General features: G+C 41.4%; 1 protein-coding gene across 1 annotated transcript in view; it reads left to right on the forward strand.

Moving 5' to 3' along the window:
* Nucleotides 1–14,856, forward strand: part of LOC308105796 (protein unc-13 homolog C-like) — a gene marked incomplete at its 5' end in the record, with an annotated part of 229,949 nt that overhangs the window by 175,612 nt on the left and 39,481 nt on the right. The window contains 4 exons of the mRNA XM_080456721.1: nt 1,297–1,374; nt 2,229–2,255; nt 14,061–14,149; nt 14,624–14,761. Of these exons, the coding sequence (XP_080312847.1) occupies nt 1,297–1,374; nt 2,229–2,255; nt 14,061–14,149; nt 14,624–14,761 (332 nt within the window). The remainder of the gene's footprint in view (nt 1–1,296; nt 1,375–2,228; nt 2,256–14,060; nt 14,150–14,623; nt 14,762–14,856) is intronic.

Raw genomic sequence — 14,856 nt, forward strand, 5'->3', positions numbered from 1 at the left:
TCATGAACGTAAAACAGCAAGAAATGATTGATATTACCAATACGATGCTCTAGCTGAGAAACAATCTTGGATATTGTCTCTTGTTGGGTGGAAACCTCATATGTCCCAAACTGTTGCTTTTCAGGATAAAAAAAAAAAGAAGCTATAGCAGATCTACAAGCTCGAAACACGTCTTTTCACGCCGTGTTTCGAGCGTGTCGATCTGCTAAATGTGATGCTTTTGTGTGACGCTGTAGTATGATTAAGTAGGGCGTTAATTTACGGGGAAAAGAACACAAAAATATATAATATAGAGACAAGAGGTTTCTGCCCGACAGCAACAACATCACATTCAGTGCAAGTATATATCTCCTCATCTTATTACGCAAACCGGTTGGCTGGCAGCGATGATCGTCATAATCTATCGTCATCAGCAACTGGTTTCATGTTTTGTAGGGGTGGTTTACAAGCATGAAGAGATGAAAAATAAAGGGACCTTTTGATACGAGATTAGATATGGATTGGGTACACTTGACATTCAGCTCAGACACTATAGTAATACACGCTACTACAGGAATCCCAGTACTATATTCATCGTCAAGGTTTCGATTTGCTGGAGGGGGCATATGTCGAGGAAATCCGTTTGTCGCCGTTGGGGATGCGCTTTATCCTTTAGCCTGCTTGTGATCAGACTGAATTATAATCTGTCTGATATTTGATCACTATTTGATCACTATTTAACAATGTAATAAAAAAAATATGATGTTTTTTTTACAAATGGAAATGGAATGGAATGGGAATGCCATGGAAATTGTCCAATATACTTATTTGACAGCTTTAGTTACTAGTTACTACTGCAGATTTAGAATATTACAAAACAACTTGCTATTAGAAATAGCAGATATACAAGCTCACAAGGTGTCGCATCGCGACACGTTGTGAGCTTGTAGATCAGCTATTTTATTATTATTTTTTGGACACATTTTGACACATTTTGACAAATGTACTTTTACGTTGGTACTTTAAGTACATTTTGATGCCAATATTCTAGTACTTTTACTTATTATTATTATTTTTCTGAAATCTGCTCTTTTGGGGGTCCCTGGCACAAAACATTTTCAGATGGGGCTCCGCGACCAAATACATATCAATTTGATGGTCCTTGACTCAAAAACGTTTTAATTAAAATACATTTGAGTACTTGTTGAGTACTGATAGTTTATGTTGTGTGCGTGTGTGCGCGTGTGTGTGTGTGTGTGTGTGTGTGTGTGTGTGTGTGTGTGTGTGTGTGTGTGTGTGTCTCTCTCTCTCCTGCAGCCCTGTATCCTGCTCAACAACATCCAGCAGCTGCGTGTCCAGCTGGAGAAGATGTTTGAGTCCATGGGGGGCAAACAGGTCTGTTTACCTTCTATTGTCTACACACTGGATTATCGAACTAATCAAATGAATTGATTTAGAAATAACTATAATCGATAGTACATTTTTATTTAAACAGGACCGATTTTAGGGGGAACATTTTTAAAAGTCACTTTTTTTATATAGCGAAAATATCTCACAAAACGTTGCATCTGAGATTGTAGATCGCTGTGAGCATGTGGTCTATTTTATCTAGTTTTGTGTAACGTAGTATTACATACGGTTAGTCAATAAAAATAATAAAAAGTAACAGCTTTGTACATAGTATGAGTTTTCCACCCGACAGAGATGATATTATGTGAATGGTAACATTGTAGTGGCTGTGAATGCACTCCAGCCATGATATGTATATGAGATGAGATAACAAACCGTAATCCTTCTTCTCCAGGTCTGTGATTCAGCCATCTAAAGGACGTATACCCTATACTCTCTAAGCACGTTCCCTTATTACTAATACTCCTTCTACCACTACCTTCTCTAAAACCGGTTATTTGATATGCTGTAGATGTTGACCCTGCGTGTTGGAGGTCCAGAACTACTGTATCCCTACGATGTGTTTCCCTCCTTTTTTAACTGTCTGTCTGTCTGTCTGTCTGTCTGTCTGTCTGTCTGTCTGTCTAACCTCCCGAGGAGAAGCAAGGCTCCTTGAACAGCTCACCATGCATGTCTTCTTCCTTTACGAAAAATCTAACGCTCGTTGTTTTTCACACTGCGTTTTGTCTCCTGTCGTTTTGTTTTTGTGTGTGTGTGTGTGTGTTTGTTTTTTTCTTTATTAATTCTGCCCTCCCCCCTCCCCATTCTCCTTGTGTGATCTCTCTCTCTGTTGTCTCCAGGAGGAGGGGGTTGTCACCTTCTGTAAGGTGTGTAGCCATAATAATAGGACTGTTTTAAAAAACATCCCTCCTCTCTGCCCCTCCCCCCCACCATTTACCCCCCACGATACTAAAAGCACGCCCCCCCCATCCCCATGCCCCCTTGAACCCTCGCCCACCTTGCTGCCACGCTCCTCACCCACCCTCCCAAATGCTTCTCACACCCCCTCCCCCCCTTCAGCAGCATGTCCTCACAGAGCATACAGAGTCAGAATTATACCCCCATGCTGGACAAGGCTGCGAGAACACTTCCATATCACCCAATGCTTCAGGTGTATTAGTGTGCTCCGCTCACCCTGATCTCATCCTCGTTGTTATAGTCTTCACCCCCGCTGCCACTTTTCTCTGTCCATGCTAGCACTGGGATCATAGCCTGGTTCCAGACCATAGACCCTGCTCCCACTCTCTGAGTGAACTGCCCCTCTTGGTCTGGTGTTGTAATGTGAACCTACAAAAAGTACCGTCCAATGAGAGTCGGAGGTGGGGGTGGGTATAACGCCAGTCAGCGAATATCTGCTAAAACAAGCTGTGCGATGACATCAGATGTAGGCGGATCCGTGGATCTCTTGTGATTGGTTTAGGGAAATTCGAATCCCCTCCCCCTTGTAATTGCCTACACTGCAGCCAATGTCAGACTGAAGCTCCACGCAGCTTCAGTGTGATAATCAGGCTACTGGGATCAACTCGTTTTTGCAGTTTTCTTATCCGGTCTAGAGGGGATATATATAACTTCACCCCATGTCTCCAGGCGGGCGGAAACAAGAGCAGAAACCAAGAGCGCCTGACCGTGTTCCTCTAATGATTCCCTTCAGCCAGAGGCGTGATAATTAGTCTGGTTTGGTGTAACCGTTTCATTTCATTTGGTATAATAATCGTTTGGTACTGTATGTCCATGTTTTATTCCAACTCGTAGCAGAACTGAAAGCTAATAGTTCTACTCGTTTCAGCGTTCATGTCGGGGAACAAAAATGCTTCAGAAAGGGCATTTCAGAACATTAAATGCTTCACACGGGGCATTTCAGACCGCTAAATGCTTCAGACAGGGCATTTCACATTCAGACCGCTAAATGCTTCAGACAGGGCATTTCAGACCGTATTTGATGAGCTTCTTAAGTGCTTCCAGATCTGTGGTTTGGCCCTCTGCTATCTGAGGTGGTGCTTTAGCAGACCCAGTAAACAATAAACAAGGTAAATAATAACAGAAATAGAACAGTGTATAGTGACTCGAGAATTGATTAGGAAATGGTATTAGGATACCAGGCAAACAATGAATGTAGCATCTGTCTAATTAACAACATGCTATCTAATAACATTCTATACATTGAAACTATAAGCTATACCGGCTACAGTGAAAATAATAAGCAATGCAAATGAAACAATTGCATGAAGGTTCACTGTATGTCACTATAAATGTGCCATATGAGTACATCTGCACAAATGATTTAATTACTATTTAGAATAATAGGTATATTCCAAAGTGTAGGTTTGTGCCATACAGAGCCATTTCCTATCAGCAGTCAACTCCCAGAGAGCCAATATAATTAGCGACATTGGCTATCAGGGCGTTAGCAACAACAGAGATTAGCCATAATCTCCCTCAGAGCTTCTCTCACATTTATACAGCTGCCATTAACAGGCTAGGGCCTCAACAGACTGGCATCATTGGCCATTATTTTGGGTCCCGGCCCATTTCATAATTTGCTTTTCTCTCATTTTAGAGATGACTCACTGTTAAATGTTTATTTACTGCCCACTGTCATTTAGGACACATTTGTGTGTCCTAAATGAGGTGTAGGGCTATTGTTGAAACAGAGGGAGGGAAGCCAGACTGGTCTGATGTTGATAGGCCATCAGCCAGAGAGAGGACTGTGGACAGTACAGGCCAGCGTTGCTAGAGAAATAAGCAAGCAGGTCTATGAAAACAAGCCCAAAAGAAGTGACTAGTCTACGGCTAGTTGAAAATAGCTGATCTACAAGCTCACAATGCGTTGCAATGCGACACATTGTGAGCTTGTAGATCTGCTATATTTTTGTTTTAAAGAAACACAAATCTTGTATGGGGGGTCCCTGGCACAAAGTATTTTCAGATGGGGGTCTGCGGACAAATACATATTAATCTGGGGGTCCTTGCCATGACAATGTTTAAGAACCACTAGTTTATAAACAACATTAGGAAACAAGCCCAAATAAGCAACTACACTTTAGAAACAAGCCCCCAAAAAATGTAACTACCAATATTTACAAGCCCAAAGTAGCTTATAATAAGCAGACATAGCAACTGGTACAGGGCCCTGGATGCCTGTCAGCAGTGGTGGAAAGTAAATTAAGTACTTTTACTCAAGTGCTGTACTTAAGTACAATTTTAAGATACTCTTACTTCACTTGAGTATTTCCTTTCGTCAATACTTTATATTTCTTCTCCACTACATCTCAGAGGCTCATGTACTTTTTAAACTTTAGTCACTAGTTACTTTGCAGATCTAGAACGTTAATACAAAACATTAACCTCTTAAGCGCTGTTTTATACTTTAGCTATTAAAAAATAGTCAATCTACAAGCTCACAGCATGTCACAATGCAACGCAACAACCAGCAATTTTCTTTTCTTTTTTGATTTGAGTGCTTTTACTTTGGTTCTTTAAATATATTTTCATGCCAATAGTTTTTTGAATACAGGTCTTTTACTTGTAAGGGCGCGCTCTCACCGCACTTTTATTTTACCTCTGGGGCAGAATCTGCCAATGCATTGTCAATGTAAATGCGTGGATTCACGCAAGAGCGGATCTTTCCGTCTGTCGCGCAGACCTAGCGTTTATCTGCTCTACACGACTTGTCCATTTGAAGCAGAAAACTGCTGGAGGCAGGAGCTGATTTTCCTCCTCTGTCCAATCGGGTGAGTGGAAGGTGGACCGTCTCAAGACTCAGGAAGCACCATGGTGCTCAAGGCCATAGATATGCTCAAGGCAGCAGGCGGTGCGGGCTATGGTGCGGGCTACGGGGAGGGTCCTGAAAGTGAGTGACAGGCGTGTCACTCCCGTTTTTTAGAATCCGCTGGCTGCAAAAAACTGTGGCCGCGCACAACCTGCGTTTAACAGCGACCAGCCAACTTTTGGTGAGAGCGCGCCCTTATAGAGTAATTCTACATTGTGGTATTTGTAGTATGAATGGGGATAGATTTTAAAATTGGTGGTATTATTAATAAACAAATTAGTAATCATAATTTTTGAATTATGAGTCAAAATTAAGACATTTGAAATGAAAGGTGCACCATGAAAATCCGCTTATGAATAAGCACAAGCTTAATTTGTATTTAACCCTTAACTTTAAAACCACCAATAAATTATTATTATTTTATACCAATAAATCTACAAGATTTGAAGGGAAAAGTTCTTTACTCAACATAGCCTTGCTGATATGTGTCAACATATCATTGTAGTGTGTTCTATAAGAAATATAATAATTCAACTTGAGCAATGATTAAACTTGATTTTATTTAAATGATTTTATTTAATCAAACCTAAGCTAGACAGTAATCAACAAAATGGAAAACTCAAATGTAATCAAGGTTTTACCTGGATTCAGATGGTAGCTAAACCTAACTTAAATCCTGTAAGAATGACAAAGTTAAATGAAATAATAATCAAATGCCATGAGCAGCTTGAATTGATATTAATTCAAAGGTGTTCCTGAGTTACCAGACACTCCAGTCGTGTTGTGTCAAGGGTCCAGTGATGAACGTGTCTATCCTGGCAACGTGGTGGCAGGCTGTGACTGGTGGTAGACTTTCAGGAACACATCATTGGCTGCACTGCTCAGTCTTTTCAATACTAAATGCATGCTGGATTTTGGGTGAAAGCGTGAAGTTGTAGTTGTCAATTTGTCATTGGAAGCTTATTGTAGGCTACTCCTTTGGTCTCAGCAAAGACACCGGAGTGCAGGCAGGAGCAGTGACAGACTGGGCTGTCTGTAGGAATGCCGAACCCAGAGCCGCAGCGTCCTATACTGTATAAAGGTCATCAGAGAGAGAGAGAGAGAGAGAGAGAGGAGCCGCATCGGGCTATGGGCAGAGACAGTTGTCGAAGAGCATCTGGCTAGAGCCAGGCATAGCATGGCCTTCCGGCCACGGAAAACATAAGGAGAGCTTCATAGATTATATATGTATTGTGCTGCATGTAACATGAGGCTTAGTTGCAACACATGTGTTCTCAGAAATACACATGTCCATCTGAGGCAACGATTCAGTGATGCAATCACTGCTCATGGCGCAGTAAACTACGATGAATGAATTGGAAAAAGCACAAATAGTGAATGTCTTGATGAACAAATTCATGATTAATGAATTGGAATGATTACATGAATGAAACATTCAAACATTATGACATAAATGGTTATCAATAAGTCAGAGTGTGATCTGTCGGATGATAACATAATCCAAAAGGGGAGACCATATACAAGATCCTTCGTTTCAGGGCAAGTCTGTGTGTCTATCATTGTGTTTGGAGCTCCATGGATACAAGGCCTCTGAAATGAGAATGTTCCAGGTTTTGGTTGGACTTAAGTCACTCAATCACTGCTAAGTGACAAGCGAGGGTTTTGGTTAAGTTTGCTAAATTAGATAGGACTTCCATCTCTGCCGCAAATGTTCATGTCGAGAGGAATATTCTTGAGGGTCAATAGGTCAGGAGTGTGGAGTCAAAGGGGGTCGGAGGCTTTCTCAGGTCCCACTCTAGTTCAATGTGAGAGAACATGAGACAGACAGAACAACTGCCCATTTATTTATCCAATACTGTAAGTGTGAAAACTAGATAAAGCTATAATTATGCTTTTACATCGACTTTTATTTCACTACATTTTGCTTTTAATTGACAAAAATTTGAGTACTTCTTTCACCACTGCCAGTCAGTGAGGGTCCATTGCTGCCCAGGAAGAATCAAGCACTGAACAGTTAAAACATCTCACGTTCCCATATCGCATCAGTCAATACCTCCAGACTTGTAATGTAATCACTGAGAGCGCTAGTAGATATCGTTGCTGTCGGGCAGAAAACTCTTATCTCCATATTCAAACTTTTTGTGTTTTTTTCGTAAATTAACGCCCTACTTGATCATACTACAGCGTCACACAAAAGCATCAAAAGTAGCAGATCCGAAGGGGCACGGTGGCGCAGTCGGTAGCGCTGTCGCCTCACAGCTAGAAGGTCCTGGGTTCGATTCCCGCCGGGGACGCTGTGGGCGCTGGGGGCGTGTCTTCTCCTCCGCGTCATCAGCGCCCATACCCTAGGTGGGGTTGACGAAAGGGCCTACTCTGTGTGGAGTTTGCATGTTCTCCCTGTGTCTCCTAGGGTAGTTAATACCCTCACAAAAACATGTAGTAATCCTGGTCGCTATACCGCCTCCCCCATGACAGCCGGGGCGCCTGATGGAGGGGAAGGGAACTGGTTGGAATAACGTGTTCCTTCCACGCGCTACGTCCTACCGGGGAAACTCTCCCCTGTCAGGTGACAAGAAAGTCAGTTGGCTCTCATGTAGTGAAGGAAGCATGAGCTCGGCCCTGGCCTCCCTGGCTGTGGGGGACTGGTGTAGCGCTGGTGTAGGGCTGGTGTAGCGCCCAGGATCACTTAGGAAATTGGCACGGGTGAAAAAAATGGGTTACAAAAATCGCGGGATAAAAAAAATAAAAAATAAATTGCAGATCCGCAAGCTCGAAAAGCGCAGCGTTTTGAGCTTGCTGCTTTAGCTATTTTTGAATTTCAATCCTGAAAAGTAGCTGTTTTGGATATATGAGGTTCCCACCCAACAGAGACGATACACTGCAGATTTGTCTGGTACATTCTTGGTGATAATAGTTACAGACAGTGTGCGGGTTCAGAGCAATATACTCACCATGATGCAAGAACAACAGGAACTGACATAGCATGGTGTATTTGGACTGGGCAAAACATACAGTATAGTAGACAGGAGACCACAGCAATGTTTTATTAGTTAGGGATGGTGTTGTGATCAGTTGGTGTTCAGGGCATTGATGTCTACAGTAGGGGAAACACTGGACCATACATATCAACAACGCTCAATATTCACTCTCTTGCCGGATTTCCAGGGTAATCCCCTGAGCCATAATAGACTACAGACTGACATTTCTGGAAAAAAAACGGCGTGAATATTTTTTACAATGCCTAGCAGTCTCTCCGGATGAAACCTAGAAACGTCAGTTTCTGCCTTTTGTACTGTAAACCAAACTGTTCTTTTAGGCAGGCCAAAGTGTTCAAAAGACATTTGAATGCAGCACCAGCTACCGTATGGGCTAGCGCCAGGCGATAGCACTTCAAATCAATACCACCATCATTTCAAACTTTGCCTCGATTACGATTAAACAATGATTTGTATGTGAAAATAACAGATCTACAAGCTCACAACTTGTCACGTCGTGATCTTGTAGATCGGCTATTTTCACCATTATAGTACGCCACCATTGTAAAACAAGTTATAATACAGGATTAAGTTGTTAATCAGACTAATCAATTTAGTTGATTATTCAAATAACCTACATGAGCAAGATTAAGTCGTTTATTGGTTCTAAATGTTGGTATCCGCCGCCCTACCGTATGGGCTCAGTATGGAATTCACCAGGGATGTGACAGTTATCTATAGATTCTCACACCAGGGCCTGGATTTCCTTCACTGGCTTCCCGGTAAAAGATATATATATATACACACGTGGCGTGACAGAGCTGAGCATCTCAATTTTGTAAAAGGTTACCAGTTAGAACCCCATGGGAGGCGAGAAAAGGAGTAAGAATGTCATAATATTTCTGGTGTAGGACCTGAAGAGATGTTACCTGTTTAGCGACATACTGAAATAACCATTTCCAAACCTGCATGGGCAATTACCTCAGTGACACAATGCGGTCTGAACAATCAATAGCGATGACAGCATGTACACACACATGTACACACATGTACACACACTTGTACACACACACGCACACACTTGTACACACACACACACACACACGCGCGCGCGTGAATGCACATACCTCTAGATATAAGTGTCAGATCCCTCTCTCCCTGGCAGAGTGACTGCGGTCTAATAGCGTCTATAAATGGTTTGCGTTTACACACATCCCCCCACCCTCCTCCTTCCAGCTGAGACATCCGCCATCAGAATGTTGTCTCTGTCACTGGGTAGAAAACCTTGTATCTCCATATCTTAGCGCTTTATGTATTTTTCCCCGTAAATTAATGTCTTGTACATCGTTGTATACAAGAGTGGCACGCGAAAAAAGCGCACTGCGACGCGTTGTGAGCTTGTCGACCGGCTATTTTCAGCGAAAGCTTTCCCCACAATAACAGAGAAATGTGAGGGACTCCGGTCAACCATAATAGGGTTTAAGTGGTTTAAAAGGTGTGTCCATGTGTGGTCTAGCCCTATGGAATGCATGTGAAAATAAAAAACAAATTAAAACTTATACTGTAGTTGATGTCATCAAATCAATATTTTAATTTTCTTTTGCACATGCATTCCATAAATTCCATAGGGCTAGACCACACATGGACAAATGACATCATGAACTTGCGACGGGCATTGCCCCTATTGAGTGAAAGATTTCTAAAATAAATACAATATTTAAGGTGTTTTTAATTTTACATTTTAGTTATAGAGGACAATTATAATGTATTAAGGCATATTTGTCTTATTAGCCAGGGATCCTTTTAATAAGAGCTTTTGACTAAATAAAAACCCAAGTGATTTCTTTTTTTCCATTTCCTGAAAAGTAAGGCTTGTTTTGGACATACGATGTTTCCGCCACGACATCAACGGCGTATGAGATGAGCAGCTCGTGGCTGCATGAGGCTTTTTATGGGCCCTAATGTGATGATCTGTCATGCATGTGGAGCGGCGCCAAGCCTTCCTCGCAAAGCATCCATCTCCTCCAAGCACTGAGCCTTGTAGTGGCGACTCGTCCTTCTCCATCGATATCTGTAGACACACAAACAAGCAATACCACATATCTGTTAGTATAATTTCTGTATTCAAAAATTGACTTGAGTGAATGTAGCCTACAAAACTATTGGCCTCAACATTTACGTTGGGACTTACAGTTCCCAACGTAAAACTACTTTGTCAAACTTAAGATCTTTTTTTTTAAATGCAGATCTGCAAGCTCACACCATATTGAATCATGATGCCTTGTGAGTTTGTAGATAAGCTATTTCCGAATAGCCAAAGTATAATTTAGTAGCTATATACTAAGTAACTAGTAAGTAAAGTTTTCAATTAATTGCAGTATAAAAAAAGTACAATATTTACCTCTAAGATGTAGTGGAGTAGAAGTATAAAATATTGAAAAATGGGCATACTGAAGTAAAGTAAAAGTAACAAAAAAATGGTACAGTACAGGACTCGAGTAAATGCACTTAGTTACTTTCCACCACTGCGCGCCTCGCAAACATTCCGGTGCTCTTTCAACCCATCCCAGGCATCGATATCCGTAGAGAAGCAAACATAATGCAATATACAGTAGCGTGCAAACGCACACACACACACAGGCACAGAGAAATCCCAGATACTATAAGCAGATAAAGTAAGATAAACACATAAAATACCTCAGAGATGCCTTTGCACACACAAACGCACGCTCAAACATTCCGGCACATCAGCGTCCCTCATCATGCACAATACATAAACCAGAAGGTTCTGCTGCCACAACGAGCCAAACGACAAGCCAGTGCACGCACTGCACGGACGCGTTTACTTGCTTGTTGAATTAATTTTGTTTGCCGAGCTGATTATATGGGTTGTCGAGGACGCTTCCGATGAGGGGGAATCTTATAAATAAGTTATGAGTGGACTCTGGTATATGAGCTGGTGATACAGGCTTTAACCCATTCAATCCGGGAACGCATCTCTGTCGTTTAAGATTTCTTTGACTATTCAAAAAAAAATCTGATCTACAAGCTCATAGCGGCTATGAGCTTGTAGATCTGATTTTTTTTATTTTTTATTATCGTGGAATATTTGTTCAAATCTTTGAATATATATGTTTTAAAGCAAAGTTTTTTTACTCAAATCTGTGCTTCTGGGGGGTCCATGGAACAACATACTCTGAGATGGGAAAGTTGGAGCACCACTGATATAGCAACATACTGTTAGGATTTAGAAAAAGTTTTTTAGATTATGTATTTGGCCGTGGACCCCCTTCTCAAAATGTTTTGTTCCAGGGAACCCCCCTAGAACCAAAGATTTGAGTTACAAATGTTCGCTTTAAAAAATATATATATATTCAAAGATATGCAAAAAATATATAGATTTTAAAAAAAGTAGCAGGTCCGCGCTTGTAGATCTGCTATTTTTGAATAGCAAAAAGAAATCTTAAAATGACACAGACGCGTTCGCCGGTTTGAATGCGTTAAGCCCAGCAAGGTGCTCAGCAAGGTGCTTGAGCGTTCTAATAACTCCATTACTAATCCACTCAGGGACATGTTGGAGTCTATATTATGTTTATTGCTCTATCACTGCTGAGAGACAGGGGGGGGGGGGGTCAGGAGGGGTAGCAGCTTAAGTATACCCCAAAGCTATTGATCTAGAAACTCATTAAAATCAGCCCACGTGTGGCAAAAAAAAAAATCCTGATTGAATTCTCAATAATAGTACATCGAAGCCAAAGTCAGGCAAGTAGAACTTTCTCCAATATCGTTATATATATTTTCTCCCCCCCCAAAAAAGTAATCTTCCACTGTAAAGAAAAAAGAAAAGCTCCAGGCTCCTGCGATATCCCAGGCTTTTATTACCTCCTAGGCTTTGGGGTGTTACAGATTTCCTAGGATATTCTGTACCTAACTGAACAGAGTCTACTGTAACTTATCAGTGGTTCTCAAACTTTTTCGTGCCAAGGACCACTCAAATGTATATTTATTTGGCTGAGGACTTTTTTGATTGATTGAATATTTTATTAGGCAAAAAATGTAAAACAGCACAGTTACATTTAAAATACTTTATCTAACAGGTCCGTTCATAAAAGTCCTTGCGGACTTGTTTCCAATGAGGGCAAAAACAATTTGAAATTGTTTTGTGCCAGGACCCCCAGAAGAGAAGATTTGTCAAATATAAAAATCAAAAATATTTAAAATTATCCAAACATTTTCAATATTAAAAAAAAAAAAAAAAATACTAGATGTGCAAGCTCACAGCGCGTCATTTTGTGCTATATATGCTATTTTTGAAAAGGCAACGTATGAATGGCTAAAGTGGTTAAAAATGATTGTGACGCTATATTAATGACTTTTGCTGCGGAACCCCCCGGAACCCCCACAAGGACCCCTTGGCGTCCCCAGACCCCACTTTGAGAACCACTTAAAATAACAGTAAAACAGCGGCACACAGACACACACACACGCACACGCAAGATAAAATGCCCTCCGATTCACTCAACCACTCCCTAGTCCCTGGCTGCTGCTGCCATGCCTTCCATCGCTGGCAACCACGGCCGCCTCATGCCTTTTTGGCAGACACTATATAGTAATCATTACAGGTGCACAACGGCTCTGCTGCTTGCGAGCCGTCCATGAATTTGTATTCAGAGCATCGCTCGGGCAACAGATGGCAGGCAGAACGAGAGAGAGAGAGGGGAGGGCCATCACAAGCCTGGCAAGGCATGCAAGCGGTGTTACCTCTCTTCTCTGTGCCTCTGCCACCAAACCTTACCCACAACCAGTGGTGGAAAAAGTACTCACATTTTGTACTTAAGTAAAAGTAATAAGTATCAATACTGTCTGCAATGTAGAAGTACTCTGTTTCGAGTAAAAGACTGGAATTCAAAATATGCTTAAAAGTAGAAGTAAAAGTACAAAAGCATTCGCATTGAAATATACTTAAGTACTGAAAGTAGAAGTACCGGTACTCATTTTGCAGAATGTCCCCTTTCACAAGTTTCCAAATGTGTACACATGCTTTGAAAATAGCAGATCTACAAGTTCACTGTGAGATTGTAACTTAAAGGGATACTTCACTTTCACATAAAATAAACATTTAAAAAATATATTAAAAATAAATGAAAAAAGTAATGGAAAAATCACGGCCCCCTCACGCATTAGAGTGTCCTACTAATGTGTGAGGGGGCCTTTATTTTGCCATAACTTCTTTCATTTAAAAAAAAAAAAATTTTGGCACTCTTTAACTGCCAAAAACGGGAATTCCCGTCCGATGGCTCTATGGCTATCTTGGCCAATGACGGAAAGACGGAAATATATAAAAAAAAAAAAATGATTTTTTTTTTTTTTTTTTTTTTGAATTTTTGGAATTATTATTATTATTTTTTTTGGGTTATCTCAAAGGAACTAGGAGATAACGCTATCCAAAAAAATTGCTGCTACATTCACTTCAATGTTAAAAAACAAACGGAGGAAAAATGCACCTTTTTCCTGGCACTGGGACGACACAGTCTGAAATAAGTGTGGCAGTGAAAGAGTTAAGCTGTCAAATAATTGTAGTGGAATAAAAGTACAATATTTGCCGCTGAGATGTAGTGGAGTAGAAGTAAAAGCACAGAAAATTGGAAATACTCAATACTCAAAACTGTACTTGAGTAAATGTACTTAGTTACTTTGCACCACTGCCCACAAACCCCCTACCCACCCCCATCCCCACGGATGAGGCATAACGCGCATATCCTCCCGAGGATGTACTCTACCTAGTTTGTCGTAAAAAAAAAAAAGAAGCGAGAAGCGAGAGAGTCGTAGATGTGTGACATGATGCGGTATAAAACGTTGACACCGTGTCGTTCTCTTCTCCTCGACAGCTGGATGCCGAGGCCAGTGATCTGCTCAAGGAGCTGCAGAACAGGCTGAACACCGTGCTGGATGAACTCAGCGCCGTCTTCGGCTCCAGGTGAGGGGTTTGTCTCTGTGTCTCCAGAGATGTTGGAGTCACTCACCCACTGTGTTAACTGGGGGATGGACGTTGATGTTGGTGTATATCGTTGTTGCTTTTCGTGGCCTGTATTTTAACTTTTTGTGTTTTTTTCGTGAATTAACGGCCTACTTGATCAAACTACAGCGTCACACAAAAGTATCAAAAGGAGCAGATCTACAAGCTCGAAACGCGGTGCGAAGCAACACTTTTTGAGCTTGTGGATCTGCTACTTTTGCTGTTTTTGAATTCTGAAAAGTAAAGTTTTGGACATATGAGGTTTTAGCACAAGACCCAAAAGATACATTTGAAGCTTAATTCAGGGAGAGAGAGACGGGGAGTGACACACAGCAAGGGCCGTGAATGGGGGATAAGAGCCTATATGTCGTATGCGCCTTAACCACTAGCGCCCCCGCAAAAGAGACATTTAAGTGACTTTGTGTTGTGTGTCAGTTTCAAACCAGTGATCGAAAGCTGCGTGAAGGAGATGAACCAGGAGCTGGTCCAGATGAAAGGCCCCATCAAAGGCAGCAACCCGGCCATGGATGCAGAGACTGTCCTCAGGCCGCTCATGGATCTCCTGGATAAAAAGTGAGTTTTTTGGAATTCTGTTTTACAAAAAATCTAGGAAGACGCGAAAGGTTTTGGTTTCTAAAATGGTGATTGAGTTTTAAAACTCAATAAAG

This window comes from Gymnoscopelus braueri, assembly GCF_963280865.1.
Source record: "Gymnoscopelus braueri genome assembly, chromosome: 1".
Lineage (NCBI taxonomy): Eukaryota > Metazoa > Chordata > Actinopteri > Myctophiformes > Myctophidae > Gymnoscopelus > Gymnoscopelus braueri.